The sequence below is a fragment of the Callorhinus ursinus genome, unplaced genomic scaffold (genome assembly GCF_003265705.2).
Source record: "Callorhinus ursinus isolate GAN/ISIS: 27379988/994484 unplaced genomic scaffold, GSC_fseal_2.0 scaffold8, whole genome shotgun sequence".
NCBI classification, from domain to species: Eukaryota; Metazoa; Chordata; class Mammalia; order Carnivora; family Otariidae; genus Callorhinus; species Callorhinus ursinus.
This window is the reverse complement of record NW_027397070.1, coordinates 12,737,002-12,753,896: the sequence shown is the minus strand read 5'-3', so window position 1 is coordinate 12,753,896 and position 16,895 is coordinate 12,737,002. Positions and strand designations below refer to the sequence as shown.

The following is a 16,895-nucleotide window of genomic DNA, read 5'->3' as shown; positions in this document are numbered from 1 at the left end:
TCTCAGTCTTCAACATTTTATCTAATTAACTAAATTTAGTTAATTTAATAAGCATTTTAAAATATTACAGCAGTTTTAGATTTACAAAATAATTGATTGCAAAGTACAGAGAGTTCCCACATACCCTTTTCCCCTACACATAATTTTTCTATCTCTTACATCAGTGTGATAACATCTGTTAAAATTGATGAAACAATATTGATGTATTAACTGAAGTCCATAGTTTATATTAGAGTTCATTCTCTGTGTTGTACATTGTATGCATTTTGACAAATGTATAGTAACAGGTATCTACCATTACAGTATCCTATAGAATAGTTTCACTGCCCTAAAAACCCCTTGAGTATTATATCCCCTAATTTAATACTGTAGTCTGTTCTCTAAAATGTTCTTCTCCCCGGCTTCTGTAGCACTACAATTACCTCATTCAACTCCTCATTCTCTAATTATTCCAAGTTTGTCTTCACTGGCTCATCTTTTACCTCATAACCCCCTAATATAGTTATTCTTCTCATTGGCATATCTCTCCTATCTTCTTAACCCCATTCTTTCCATGTACTTGTCTCTCAATTCTCTTGTCATGATTTTGCAGCTATTACAAATTTTTACCTGCCTCCTCCCGGGTCACCATTTTGTTCTGAAGTCATATCCTCCTCATAATTTTCTTGATTATGTTTAGAAATATTGTTTCAGTCACCCAAACTTGACCATTTCCTTTCTCTTGCCCTTAGATTTTCATAACTATTGCACCAGTTCTTATTATCCCTTCTTCTATGTTTTTCTTGCCCCCAACCCCTTGATTCATGTCCTTACTACTTTAAAGAGACTATTACAAAGAGCAGGAGTTGAAGTCTATCAGCACCATTTTTCCAACAGTATTTGCTCACTTTGCATCTCTGTCACATTTTGTTAATTCTTGCAATATTTCAAACTTTTTCATTATATTTGTTACGGTGATCTATTATCAGTGGTTATGATTTGCTGAAAGCTCAAATGATGGTTAGCATTTTTTAGCAAAGGTGATTTTTTTTAAATTAAGGTATATACTTTTTTAGACATAATGCTGTTGCACACCTAATAAAGTACAGTATAGTATAAACGTAACTTTGATATACACCTTATTACTGTATTCACTTTATTGTAGCCTACAACTAAGCCTGCAATATCTCTGAGGTATGCTTCTACTTTTCTGATGGACTAGAGAGGAAAAATGAAAAGTGATGTTGTTTATACTCTTATCTTCCTAGACCATTTATAGATCCTTTATTTTCTTTGACTAGATTAACTGATTCCTGTTCCTCTTGGTTGAACCACCAGATTTTTTTATTTCAAATCTCAAAATTTGTATTATTATTTCTATCGCAGTGTATATGCAGGGATTCAGAAGTGCTTCCAACTTAGCAGACTTCACTTTGAATTTTCCAATAGTATGCTCACAATATTTTGCCAGTTCTATACGTATTCTTATATGGTGGCATGTAAGTTGCAAGTTCGTTAATTTTATGGGTGTTTTTTCTGGTTTCTTTCCCTAGTTGTTCATTATTATGCATATTAAGCTAATGGCAATATACCAAACATTTTAGCAGCAGTAGTTAGGTAAGTAGAAAAATAAGAGGGATTGGTGAAAGATTAAAATTTGACATGAAAGGCATCTGAGCTCTGCTTTTACAAATTGTAGGAAGGTCATAGATAATATAAAGGTGATTTCTCTTTTACTTTTGCATTGTAAAGATTTATGTTCTATTTTTTCCTACATGGCACATATTTTTCTCCCTGCTTTTAGATTTATATAGTATTAGGTGAACATTTCTATTTAAGTCTTCCCAATTTTATAAATTGTGATTTGTGAGTTCTAATTGATAGACCTTTACCTGAAAAAAATTGAAATATTGCAAGAATTACCAAAATGTGACACAGAAACACCAAGTAAGAACACTGGAGAAGTTCCCTTTCTGCCCCAGGATTGGGATTTACACATAGTGGATTGTGCTTCCAAGTTAAATTCTTAACAGTTTTCTTGAGATGTACTTCTTATACCATACAGTTTACTCATTTTTAAAGTATGCATGTTTTTAGTATATTCACAGGGTTGTGCAACTGTCACAACAACCTGATTTTAGAATATTTTAGTTCCTTCAAAAGGAATTCCATACCCGTCACTAGTAACTCCCCATTACGGCCAACCACCCCCTTCCTCCACTCCCCAGCTCTAGACAACACTAATTTACTTTCTATTTCTATAGATGTGCCTATACTGGACATTTCATATAAAAGGCGTCAAACAATATATGGTCTTTTGTGGCAGGCTTCTTAGCGTAGTGTTTTCAAAGTTCATCCGTATTGCAGTGTGTTCTCAGCACTTCATTTCTTTTTATTAAGCTGAATAATATTCCATTGTATGGATATACTACATTTTGTTTATCCATTCATCAGTTGATGGACATTTGGGTTGGTTTCACTTTTTGGATATTATGGTTAATGCTGCTGTGAATATTCATGTAGTTTTTTGCCATGGACACTAGTTTTATAAACTTTTTTATAACTTTATAGTTTTAAACCTTATATTAAGATCTAACGTCCTTTTTGTTGTTTTTGGTGTGAGGTCGGAAGTTGCAAGGTAAGAATCCACCTTCATTCTTTTGCTTGTACATATCCAGTTGCCCCAGCACCATTTGTTGAAAAGACTCTTCTTTTCCCATTGAATTGTCATGGTATCCTTGTCAGAAAAGCAACTGATGACAAATAAAAGGGTTTATTTCTAAATCAAAAATTCTGTTCCATATACATCTGTTTGTCACTTCTTATGACACTACCACAGTGCATTGATTGCTGCTGCTTTGTGGCAAGTTTTAAAATTGGGAATTATGAATCCAACATTGTCTTCTTTTTCAAGATAGTTATGGATGTTCTGGATCTTTTGTATCTTCCTGTGAATTTTAGGATGAGCTTGTCCATTTCTACAAAAACAGGAGCTGGGATTTTGGTAGGGATTACATTCAGTTTGTAGATCAATTCGGGAATGTTATCTTCACAATATTAGATCTTTCAGTCCATGAATGGGATTTTTTTTAAGATCTTTAATTTCTTTTGACAGTTTTGTAATTTTCAGAGTATAAGTTTTATACTTAACTTTTTGTTAAGTACTTTTGTACTTACATACCCAAGTAATTTATTATTTTTGATGGTATAGTATTATAAAAAGAATTTTCTTTGTTTTGTTTTGATTGTTCATTGTTGGTATATAGAAATACAATTGATTTTTATATGTGGTTATTGTATCCTGAACCCTGCTGAATTCATTTAATAACTAAAAACTTTTCAGTGGATTCTTTAGGGTTTTCTATATACAAAATCATCTCATCTGCAAGTGGAGGTAGTTTTACTTCTTCCTTTTCAATCACATTACTAATTCAGTCTCTTTGTAATTGTTCAGGTGTTCTCTTTCCTCTTGAGTTGGATTTAGTAATTTGTGTGTCTCTAGGTGTTTTTCTATTTAATCTATTTTATCTAATTTGTTGGCATATAGTTGGTCAACATTTTCCCTTACAATTCTTTTTATTTCTGTACCATATATAGTGATGTCTCTTCCTTAGATTCTGATTTTAGTAATTTGAGTCTTCTCTTTTTTTCCTCGTTCAGTCTAACTATAAAGTTACCAATTTTGTTTATCATCTCAAAAAACCAAGTTTTGGTTTCATTGATTTTTCTGTTGTTTTTCTGTTCTATTTTATTTCCACTCTAGTCTTTATTGTAATTTCCTTTTTCTTGCTTTGATTTTAGTTGCTCTTTTTCTAGTTTCTTAAAGTGGAAGGTTTAGTTATTGATGCAAGATCTTTTCATCTTTTTTAATATAGGCATTTATATCTATAAATTTACAAGGGAGCACTGCTTTGCCTGTATGCTATCAATTTTGGTATGTTATGTTTTCATTTTCATCATCTCTAGGTATTTTCTTACTTCCCTTGACATTGATTCTCTCAGTTATTTAGGAGTACATTGTTTCATTTCTACATACATGTGAAATTCCCGAAGTTTTTATCTTTTATTGATTTCTAGTTTCATTCCATTGTGATTAGAAAATACACTTTGCATAATTTCAATCCTTTCAAATTTATTGAGGCTTGTTTCCTGACCTACCATACGGTCCACCCTATCGGATGTTCCTGTATCCTTGAGAAGAATGTGTGCTCTACTACTGTTTTGTGGGGTGTTGTATAAATGTATTTTAGATCTAGTTGGTTTACAGTATTATTGAAGTCTTCCATTTTCTTGTTGATACTCTTTGTTTTGTCCACTATTAAAAAGTGGGGTATCGAAATCTTCAATTGTGATTGTAGAAATGTCTATTTCCGCCTCCAGTTCTGTTTTTGCTTCATGTATTTTGAAGTTCTCTGTTGAGTGCATGTGTGTTTTTAATTTTCATATCTTCCTAGTAGGCTGACCTTTTAACATTATGAAATGTCTCTTTATCACTAATATTTTTCATTTTAAAGTCTGATATTAATATAGCCACTCCAGGTTTCTTGGTTACTGTTTGCATGGTGTCTTTTTCCATTTACTTTACTTTCAACATTATTTGTGTCTTTGATTCAAAAGTGCCCTGCTTGATCATTTGTTTATTTTCTAGTGATTTGGCTGAACTAATCCTGCAAAGTCTATTTACCCACCATGTGCAGCCTCAGCTCTCCCTGCTCAAAAATTTTATTTTATTTTATTTTTTTTTTCCTGCTCAAAAATTTTAAAATGTTTTTTTATCTTTTAGTAGGACTACCCATGGGTTCCCCCCTGGGTTGACATAATCTACTACTAATCAAAGTTTGTATTTTAGCCCCCTTAGCCAGTTAGATTTTTATTGTTTACTGTGGATGTATGTGTGGCTTGGAGGCTGCTATCATATTCAGAATGTTTATGTTTTTTTTGTCCCATGTTCACCCAGAGACTAGTAGCTTGGAGGTTTACTCTCTGGTTGCTCCAAATAGAGTACAACTTTGGATATGCACAGTCGTCTAGACTGCCAGGATTGACTGGATGTTGTTTTTAAGTTGTGGCTTCCTAAGAGTTGACCCTGAGCTCAAGTAGAGTATTTGTGAGGCTTCCCCTTGTGTTGATAGGTCTGTGTGGCTTGAGACATGCTTTCATGTCTGTCCTGCGTCTTACTCTGATTGCTGCTGTGTGGGTGCAAGGTAGTACATGTGCACAGGCTTCTTGACCTGTAAACTTGACTGTGTTCCCAAAAGAACCTTCTTGGCTATCTCTTCCTGCTTCTCTCTGTTAAAACTTCTGGCTGCTCTGCTGTTTTACTTGTGTCTGGAAGTGTTAGCTTCTCTTAATGGCTTTCCACTTCTTTCTTGTTTTTGACAAACCCATAGGCATGGAGTCTCCAAGTTTTGTTTCAAAATCAAATCATTCCCCTCAGGCAGAGCTGCTGCTGAGTTCTTTGTCCTTATGACCTGTGTTTCACCCTGAGCAGAACACAAGTAGTGGCAGAACCCCACTATACGTGAGCTGGGGTCAAGAACCAACTTTTCTTGGAGTAACACTCTCACTCTACAAGTGAACAGTTAGGGAAGGATTGGCAGTTCTTCATCTTAGCTTTCACCTACTGGTGTGAAACCTCTAGCTTATTGGTAAGCTAGAGTGGGGAAGGTTGGGAAGACTCAAGCCTTTTGCACCTAGAGCTTCCATCGTAACAGAGGGAGCTGGAAGAGTTAAGGGGGACATGGTTCTCAGTCACAGCTGCCTGGAATAGATTTTGTGCAGCATGGATCTGGGGAAGATGAGAAACACAGCCAGAAGCCTATTTTTCCCAGGATGAAACCATATTCCCAGTCTGGGAACTGGAGGGGAGAGGGGAACCCTTATATTGGCCTGAGTAGAATGCCCAGGATAAAGCTATAATGTGGAAGTAAAGGGGTGGGGTAAGGGATGCCAAAGACTCATTCTGTTCTTACTAGATTTGGTAGATTTTCTTGAATGAATGAATGTCCATTTGCTCTATGCCCTTAGGACAATATGCAGAGAATTTAAATGATTTTTTAAAAATCATTTTCACCACTTAAGTTGTTATTTTGCTTGAGAAAGGATTTACTGAAGTTCCCCTCAATTATATTTTATTACTTAGATTATCCTAACAATACATTGAATATACCAAAAGTTGCCTAAGTGTTCACCCTATAAAGTGAAATATTGCCATTAGTGAAAGCAGCTAAAATATCTTTGTTCATGATTTTAAGTTGCTGATGTTGAAACCCACAATCATGACCTTACAACTTCCTCAAGATATGTAGGAAAATCTGGTTGTCTGACTAACTTTTTAAAATAATTTCAGTTCTTTGGCTATGGTTTGTTTGCTTGCTTTCTAATTTCTACAAACTATAGTAGTGAAAACATTACCTCTGGTCATAAAGTTCATTAACCCATGCTTTGTTAAACCACACTAGACCAAATGTAGTGTGCCCTAGTTAACTTGGAAAGCCAAATGCCATACAAGAAATTTGTTTTTATGAACATTTTTAATTTGAAGGAGATCTAAAAAGAAAATGTCTAAGAGCTTGTCACTTATTCGATACAGTTCTATAATATTTGTGTATAAATTTCTTTTTTCTTATTCTGCACTTTGAAGAAATGGATCATTTCTCAGTCATCTCTGTATTCCTACTTAGTTTTATTTCTAAAACATGTCTATTTAACTCTGGTATTTAGCCACATTGTACAACAGGTAACTCCTCAGATGCTTCATGCATTCACACATGTCTTTCCTGATACTCTTTCTCCTCTTCATTTGTCAGATCTCACTTGCCTTCACCCAACTCAGTGTAACTTTCTCCTTTAAGTGTCTCTCTGTTTCTCCAGTCAGAAGTAATCACACCTCTCTTTTGTTCTACTGGCAAGTTTATAACTTTTCTAATTTTTTACTTATAATTACATATCTTCCTTAGTAGATCACAAGATTAAATTCATTTTCATCTTTTTATTGCCACGTACTTTGTACACTGAACTTAATTATTGGGTGAATGAATAAATTAATGATTAAATGAACAGTGTAATCTTTTGTTTTACAGTCGAGAGACCCACAAGATCGCAGTATTTTATGTTGCTGAAGGACAAGAAGACAAACATTCCATTCTCACCAATACAGGAGGAAGTCAAGCGTATGAAGATTTTGTAGCTGGTCTTGGTTGGGAGGTATTGTTCTTAAATAATACCAAATATCATTGTGTTTTTATTTGGAAGCATTGGTTTTCTATTTCTTCCTAGCTTATTTTAGAAGAATTACTTTAGGAGACTCAACAACGTAACGCCAGGTTTGTTATTGTTTCTACTTTATATCCTATCTGCAAGACAGAAACAGTTTGGACTTCGAAAGGAAAATTGTCCACTTTTTTTTATGAGTGAGTATATTGTTAGTACTAAACTCCTAGGTTTAGGAGATCTCGATTTTCCTCACAGCTGTGACCAGTAGACAAGTGGTCTTCAAACTAAGATATGAATATCTTCACTATACCAAGGTTTTTAAGGGGCACATGGCTTGGTTAGTTTTGAGGAAATTAATTTCCAGATCCCCTGGATTTTACTAAAATCAGTGCCTGAGAACTCTTCTGCAGTCTCTTGCCTCACCTTTTGTATTCTTCAACTCTGTAAAAGAAAGGCATACCACACACTCACCCAAATCCTACATTGTCCCAGAAGGTTTGTCACCCAAAAAAAGTTCATTCAAGAACATACAATCTTAGAATTGTAACTCATGGCGCCTGGGTGGCTCAGATGGTTAAGCATCTGCCTTCAGCTCAGGTCATGATCCCAGGGTCCTGAGATCGAGTCCCGCATTGGGCTCCCTGCTTCAGCTTCTCCCTCTGCCTCTCTCTCTCTCTCTGTCTCTTATGAATAAATAAATAAAATCTTAAAAAAAAAAAAGAATTGTAACTCAAAAGGGAGGTATCTATCATAGACATTTGTATTAATACGTTCAGTTAAATCGACATATGAAATGTCAGACATTTACTAACAGAAAGTGAATTTGATGGTGGCTGATTGATTTGTCATTAAGTTAATAGCAGGCATTTTATATGTATTGTATCAGGCAAAATTGCAGCTCTACAATTTGATGAAAATATATTTAAAGCACATGTACATTAACATAGAGTACACTGGAAATTATATCTTTTGCAGCAGTTTAAACTTGTGATGAAAATTTCTTACAGTTGTTAATTTAATACATGTTTTTTTTAAATTCTTGTAGAGAGTGCATGAGCAAAATTGTTGAAGACCACTGTACTAGACTATAAGCCCCTCCTAGAGGGCAGGCACTTTTATCTCATTTCATTTTAAAAGACATCCAAGTGCCTTGTACAGTATTAAGTACATAAGCCTTTAGCATTCTGTATATATTTTTAATGGCTTATCTTACATGCTATTTCCCTTTAAGTGAGTTACTTGGGGTCTTTGTTCCTATTTGCGTATTTGTCAAACGTAATACACTTTTTTACACAACAGGTATGTGAGGTTCAGTTGAGATTAGGTATGTGAAAATGCTTTGGAAACTATAAAAAAAATTATAAATAGATTTTCGTTTAAAAAAAAACACAGAACAGTATTAGTAAAAGCAAGAGACATTTGAAAAAGAACAAAGTAGGAGTACTCACACTTCGTATTTCAAAACTTAGTACAAAACAATAATCAAACAGTATGGCACCTGCACCAAGGATAGACATATTGATCGATGGAATAGAATTGAGATTCTAGAAATAAACCCATACATCTATGGTCAACTGATTTTTGACAAGTGCCAAGACCATCCAGTAGAGAAAGAATGGTCTTTTCAATACATGGTGCCAGAACAACTGGATAGCTACATGCAAAAGAATGAAGTTGGACTCTTACCTCACCATATATATATATATATATATATATATACAAAAATTAACTCAAAATAGGTTAAAAAAAACTAATTGTAAGAGCTAAAAGTATAAAATTCCTTAAAGACAATATGAGGTAAATTTTCATGACCTTGGATTTTGCTAAGGTTTTTTTTCCTCACCTTTATGGAGCTATAATTAATAAATAAAAGGGATTTTTACATATGACGCTAAAAACATGAACAGCAAAGGAAAAATTAAATAAATTGGATTTCAGGGCACCTGGATTGGATGGCTCTGTTGATTAAGGATCCAACTCTTGGTTTCAGCTCAGGTCATGATCTCAGGGGCTTGAGATCAAGCCTCATGTTGGGCTCCCTGCCCAGTTGTGGAATCTGCTTCAGATTCTTTCTCCCTGTCCCTCCCCTTCTTACCCTTCCTGCTCACACACTCTCTCCCTCAAATAAATAAATAAATAAATAAAATCTTCAAAATAAATAAATTGGACTTCATCAAACTTTAAGCTTTGGTGCTTCAAAGGACACTAAATGAAGTGAAAAGACAGCCTACAGAATTGGAAAAAAATAATTGCAAATCATACATGTGATAAGGGACTTGAATCTAAAATATACAAAGAACTCATACAAATCAATAATTAGAAAACAATTGAATTAAAAAATTAGGACCTGAATGAACATTTCTCTTAATAAGATATGCAAATAACCAATAAGCTCATGAAAAGATGCTTGACGTCATTATCAGAGAAGTGCAAATCAAAACCACAGAGAGATACTACTTCATACCCATTAGGCTGGCTAGAATCAAAAAGTCAGGTAATAACAGCTGTAGGCTAGGATTTGATAAAATCTGAACCCTCTTACACTGCTAGTAGGAATGTGAAATGGTGTAACTGCTATGGAAAACGATCTGGCAGCTCATCAAATAGTAAAACACTGAATTACCATATGATCAGAAATTCCTCTCTTAGGTAGATAGATACCCAAGAGAAATGAAATTGTATATCCAGACAAAAACTTGTACGTGGATGTTTATAGGAGCATTATTCATAATAGCGAAAAGGTGGAAGGAGCACAAATGGCCATCAATGGATGAATGGATAAAATATGATATATTCATATAATGGAATATTATTTGGCCATGAAAAGGAATGAAGTATTGACATGCTCCAGTGTGGATGTACCTTGAAAACATTATGTTAGATGAAAGAAACCAGTCACAAAGACATGTGTTATGATCCATTTATATGAAATACCACTGTACACACACACACACACACACACACACACACACACACACACAGGAAGTAGGTTAGTGGTTGCTTAGGACTAGTTGGAGGGATGAGGGATGATCAGGGTGATAGCTAAAGGGTATAGGGTTTCTTTTTCATGAAAACGTTCTAAAATTGACTCTGGTGATGATTGCACTTATCTGTGAATGTACTGAGGTCCATTAAGTTGTACAGTGGGAACTTTCATTTCTAGAAAGATCAAGGAGACATACTCTCTTTATTCTTCACACTAAGTATAACAAAACCTTGGACGTTACATATAAAACAAACATAGAAAGACTCTGAAAGGTGAAAAGGAAGACAGACCAACACAGGACCAAGGAATGACATGATGATGGGTTCTCAAGGGTTTCTCTTTATCTCCTGTATCTCCAAATTGGATCTGAAATAGCTGCCTAGAAACATCAACAAGCACTGACCAAAAGAACCCCAACAGAAGCCCACTCTTTCTAGCCAAAGGATCAGGAAAGGAATAACCTAGAAAGACAGAAAACATTTAGACAATAACTGCTCTACTCCAACCAAACACCAAAGAAAATACTATGACTCCCATCCCCACCCCTGACAACAAAGATCAGTTAGGAGGCCTAGCCTACCACCCTCATGAGACTGTAATGAGGCATCCCCAACACCACAGAAAAGTAGTATCAGATAGTGTTAGAGAAGGCCAACCAAAAAGCCAAAATTTTCATCTCTGTCAGCTGGTCAAGTCCCCCATCCACACCCCACACCACAATGTCAGTGGAGACTACATGAGAAACCTGGAATTTTCTCCCCACCCAGCATAATGAGGTGCCCCTACCTCTTCTACTGGGGTAGATCAGAGGAGGCCTAATACAGAAGTAGTCCTTTTACCATCACCCAGCAGTAATGAGACTAACCCTGCCAGTAATGACTAACCTTTCCTCAGTGGACATCACATAGGAAACCAGAACTCCTACCTCCACGTAACAGTAATGAAGATTTCCCCTCTGCAGTTGTCAGCTGAGGTTAAGTGGGGAACCTGTACTTCACCCTCCACCTGGCTATAATGAGGCAGTAACCACATTGCTTCTTTGACAGAGCTGTGTCACAAAACAGCCAGCTGAAACAGAAGTTTTAAATAAGATTCATAGTCTTATAATATGAAAATGTCCAAGCTTTGTTCAAAAATCATACCAAGACCCAGCAAGGTCCCCAAATGAATGAGAAGAAGAAAATACATAATAACACCAGATGACAAAGATTTTGAGGTAACCATAATAGAAATGCTTTGACTAGCAGTAAGGAGCACAGTTGAAATAAATAATGAAAAATATAAAGTCTGAAAATTTAATTACTGAAGTAAAAAGCTCAGTAGATATGCCAGCAACAGAATCAGGTAGAGATGGGGGTACAGAAGAATCAATAAACTGGAAGATAGAACAGTAAAAAATGTGAATAGCAGAGGGAGAAAAGACTTAAGGACAATGAACAGAGCATTAGAGACCTATAGGACTATGACAAAAGATTTAACATTCCTGTTATGTGAGTCCCAGAAGGAGAGGAGAAATAGTTTGGGTCTGAAAATTACTTGAGGAAATAATGTTGAAAATTTCCCAAATTGGCAAGAGAAATAAAGTTAATAAAGCTACAAATTAAAGAAGCTAGGTGAAATCAAACAGGATAAATTGAAAGAAATCCATGCAAGACACATCATAATTAAACTTCTGAAAAATAAGTCTCAAAAAAGTCTTAAAGGCATCTGGAGAAAAATTGTTCTTTATAAAGAGGAAAGTAATTAGAATGATAGGGAATTTTTTTTTTAAATGATTTTGTGTATTTATTTGACACACAGAGAGAAAGCACAAGTAGGCAGAGCAGCAGGCAGAGAAGGAGGGAGAACCAGGCTCTCCACTGAGCAGGGAGCCGGACATGGGGCTCGATCCCAGGACCCAGGGATCATGACCTGAGCCGAAGGCAGCCGCTTAACCGACTGAGCCACCCAGGCGCCCCTGAATGATAGGGAATTTCTTACCAGAAACTATAGTAGCCAGGGATGCCTGGGTGGCTCAGTCGGTTAAGCGTCCAACTCTTGGTCTCGGCTCAGGTCTTCATCTCAGGGTTGTGAGTTCAAGCCCCACATTGGGTTCCAAGCTGAGCATCGAGCCTACTAAAAAACAAAAACAACAAACAAGAAACAAACTATAGTAGCCAGAGAAAGTGGCAATATTTTTCAAGTGCTGAAAGAAAAATTAATGTAAATGAGAATCATTAGCTTGTGAAGGAATGAAGCAAAACATTCTCAGATGAAGGAAAGCTTAGAGAACTTGTTGCCAGCAGATCTACTCTAAAAGAACAACTGAAAGAAGTTGTATTAACAGAAAGGAAGCGATAGAAAGAAACTTGGAACACTAGAAAGAAAGAGTGTGACAAGAAAAATAATGGGTAAATACATTAGGCATTACTTCTCCTCTTGAGTTTTCTTAATTATGTTTGATGGTTGATGCAAAACTTATTTCTGATGTGTTTCTAAATGTAATGCCATTAAAATATTCATGGCAGTTATAGTACAAACAATTGAAGGAAAAGGGGCAAACTGAGGCAGAGTTTGTATATTTCACTCACTGTGACAACATTAGTAGACTGTGATAAGTTATGTACATAACTTATGTCTATATCAAGAGCAACCACTAAAAAAATGTATACAAAAATATACTCAAAAAATGATACATAAATAAAAATGGAATTCTAGAAAATGTTTAAGTAATTCACAGGAGGCAGGTAAAATAAATGAAAAACAGAAAATAAACAGGAAACAAAGAATAAAATGGCGGGTTTAAGCCCTAACATATCAGTCATTACATTAAATATAAATGGTCTAAAAATACCAATTAAAAATTGTCAGAGTGCATTAAAAGGTATGATCTCTCCTATATGCTTTGTAAAAATATATTCACTTCAAATATTACAATATACGCTGGTAGAAAATAAAAGGTTGGATGGGGCACCTAGGTAGCCCAGTTGGTTAAGCATCCAACTCTTGATTTCAGCTTGGGTCATGATTTCAGGGTTGTGAGATCGAGCCCCACATCAGGCTCCATGCTCAGTGGGGAGTCTGCTTGAAATTCTCTCTTTCCCCCTCCCTCTGCTTCTCCCCTCCACATTCTCTCTCCTTCCCTCTCTTTTCTCTCTCTAAAATAAACAAATCTTAAAAAAAGTAAAAGAATGAAAGAGTTCCATCACGCAGACATTAATCAAAGGAAAGCCAGAGTGGTTACATTAGTATTAGCTAAGGGAGACTTCAGAGCAAAGAGAATTACCAGAGACGGGGATATTATAATGATAAAATGGCCAGTCCAAGATGACATAGTGTGTGCTCAACAAACAACAGAACTGAAAATTATATGAAGCAAAGCTGATAGAACTGAAAAAGGAAATAGACAAATCCGTAGTTACGGATGGAGACTTCACTTCTTTCACAACAACTAAAAGAAGAGCCAGGCACAAAATCAGCAAGTATATAGAAGAACTCAACAATACCATCAACCAACAGGATCTAACTGACATTTATAGAACACTGTACCCAACATCATGGGAATACATATTCTTTTCAAGTGTCCATGGAACATATACCAAGATAGACCTATTAGGCCATAAAAAAACACTGTAACAAACTAAAAACATTGAAATCATACAGTATGTTCTCTAACTACGGTGGGATAAAGTGTGAAATTGTTAACAGAAAGATAACAGGAAAATCTCCAAATTCTTGCCAAGGTTACACACTGTATAATTCTATTTATACAACATTCTTTTTTTTTTTAACATTTTTAAATTGATAAGTTAATTAACATATAATGTATTACTGGTTTCAGAGGTACAGGCCTGTGATTCATCTGTCTTATATAATACCTAGTGCCCATTAAATTACATGCCCTCCTTAATGTCTGTGACCCAGTTACCCCATCCCTCCACCCCCTCCCCTCCAGCAACCCTCAGTTTGTTTCCTATAATTAAGAGTCTCTTATGGTTTGTTTTCTTCTCTGGTTTTGTCTTGTTTTATTTTTTGCACTCTTCCCCTATGATCCTCTGCCTTGTTTTCTTAAATTCCACATATTAGATCATATGGTAATTGTCTTTCTCTTATTGAATTATTTCACTTAGCATAATACCCTCTAGTTCCATCCACATCATTGCAAATGGCAAGATTTCATTTTTTTGATGGCTGCATAATATTCCATTTCATATATATATACCACTTCTTTATCCATTCATCTGTCGATGGACATCTGGGCTTTTTCCATAGTTTGGCTTTTGTGGACATTGATGCTATAAACATTAGGGTGCAGGTGCCCCTTTGGATCACTGCATTTGTATCTGTGGGGTAAATACCCAGTAGTACAATTGCTGGGTCCTAGGGTAGCTCTATTTTCAACTTTTTGAGGAACCTCCATACTGTTTTCCAGAGTGGCTGCACAGCTTGCATTCCCACCAACAGTGTAGGAGGGTTCTCCTTTCTCCACATTCTTGCCAACATCTGTCATTTCCTGACCTGTTAATTTTAGCCATTCAGACTGGTGTGAGGTGGTATCTCATTGTAGTTTTGATTAGTATTTCCCTGATGCCAAGTGACGTTGAGCATTTTTTCATGTGTCTCTTGGCCATTTGGATGTCTTCTTTGGAGAAATGTCTGTTCATGTCTTCTGCCCATTTCTTGGTTGGAGTATTTGTTTTTTGGGTGTTGAGTTTGATAAGTTCTTTCTAGATTTTGGATACTAGCCCTTTATCTGATATGTCATTTGCAAATATCTTCTCCCATTCTCTCAGTTGTCTTTTGGTTTTGTCGATTGTTGCCTTTGCTGTGGAAAAGCTTTTTATCTTGATAAAGTCCCAATAGTTAAATTTGCCTTTGTTTTCCTTGCCTTTGGAGACGTGTCTAGTAAGAAGTTGCTGCCTGTGTTCTCCTGTAGGATTTTGTTGGATTCCTATCTCATATTTAGGTCTTTCAACCATTTTGAGTCTATTTTTGTGTATGATGTAAGGAAGTGGTCCAGTTTCATCCTTCTGCATGTGGCTGTCCCAATTTTCCCAACACCATTTGTTGAAGAGACTGTCTTTTTTCCATTGAACATTCTTTCTTGCTTTGTTGAAGATTAGTTGATCATAGAGTTGAGGGTCCATTTCTGGGTTCTTTGTTCTGTTCCATTGATCTATGTGTCTGTTTTTGTGCCAGCACCATACTGTCTTGATGATTACAGCTTTGTAGTAGAGCTTGAAGTCCGGAATTGTGATGCCACCAGCTTTGCTTTTCTTTTTCAACATTCCTTTGGCTATTCGGGGTCTCTTCTGGTTCCATACAAATTTTAGGATTATTTGTTCCAGCTCTGTGAGGAAAGTTGATGGTATTTTGGTAGGGATTGCATTGAATGTGTAGATTGCTCTAGGTGATATAGACATTTTAACAATATTTGTTCTTCCAGTCCATGAACATGGAACGTTTTTCCATGTCTTTGTGTCTTCCTCAATTTCTTTCATGAGAATTCTATAGTTTTCTGAGTACAGATCCTTTGCCTCTTTGGTTAGGTTTATTCCTAGCTATCTTATGGTTTTGGGTGCAATTGTAAATGAGATCGACTCCTTAATTTTCTCTTCCTTCTGTCTCATTGTTAGTCTGTAGAAATGCAGCTGAGTTCTGTGCATTGAGTTTATATCCTGCCACTTTTCTGAATTCCTGTATGAGTTCTGGCAATTTTGGGGTAGAGTCTTTTGGGTTTTCCACATAGAGTGGAAATCTGTGAAGATTTCATGTCATCTGTGAGGAGTGAGACTTTAACTTCTTCTTTGCCAATTCAGATGGCTTTTATTTCTTTTTGTTGTCTGATTGCTAAGGCTAGGACTTATAGTACTATGTACAGCAGTGGTGATGGTGGACATCCTTGCCATGTTCCTGACCTTAGGGGAAAAGCTCTTAGTTTTTCCTCACTGAAAATGATACTCACTATGAGCTTTTCATATATTCCTTTTATGATACTGAGGTATGTTCCCTCTGTCCCTACACTATGAAGAGTTTTAATCAAGAAAGGATGCTGTGCTTTGTCTGCATCTATTGAGAGGACTATATGGTTCTTGTCCTTTCTTTTATTAATGTAGTGTATCACATTGATTATTTGTTCATATTGAACCACCCTTGCAGCCCAGGAATAAATCCCACTTGGTTGTGGTGAATGATCCTTTTAATGTACTGTTGGATCCTATTGTCTAGTATCTTGGTGAGGATTTTTGCATCCATGTTCATCAGGGATATTGGTCTGTAATTCTTGGTGGGGTCTTTGTCTGGTTTTGGGGTCAAGGTAATGGTGGCCTCATAGAAAGAGTTTGGAAGTCTTCCTCCCATTTCTATTTTTTGAAACAGCTTCAGAAGAGTAGGTATTAATTCTTCTTTAAATGTTTGGTAGAATTCCCCTGGGAAGCCATCTGGCCCTGGGCTCTTGTTTGTTGGGAGATTTTAATTACTCCTTCAGTTTCCTTGCTGGTTTTGGGTCTGTTCAAGTTTTCTGTTTCTTTTGGTTTCAGTTTTGGTAGTTTATATGTCTCTAGGGATATATCCATTTTTTCCAGATTGCCTAATTTGTTGTCATATAATTGCTCATAGTATGTTCTTATAATTGTATTTCTTCAGTGTTGGTTGTGATGTCTCCTCTTTCATTTGTGATTTTATTTATTTGGGCCTTTCTCTATTCTTTTTCATAAGTCTGCCAGGGCTTTATCAA

At 35.9% G+C, this 16,895-nt stretch overlaps 1 protein-coding gene across 3 annotated transcripts in view; it reads left to right on the top strand.

Moving 5' to 3' along the window:
- Window positions 1-16,895, top strand: part of RALGAPA1 (Ral GTPase activating protein catalytic subunit alpha 1) — a 253,647-nt gene that overhangs the window by 176,749 nt on the left and 60,003 nt on the right. For all 3 annotated transcript variants that reach the window (XM_073895099.1, XM_073895100.1, XM_025870163.2), the window contains one exon: window positions 7,062-7,185. In XM_073895099.1, the coding sequence (XP_073751200.1) occupies window positions 7,062-7,185 (124 nt within the window). The remainder of the gene's footprint in view (window positions 1-7,061; window positions 7,186-16,895) is intronic.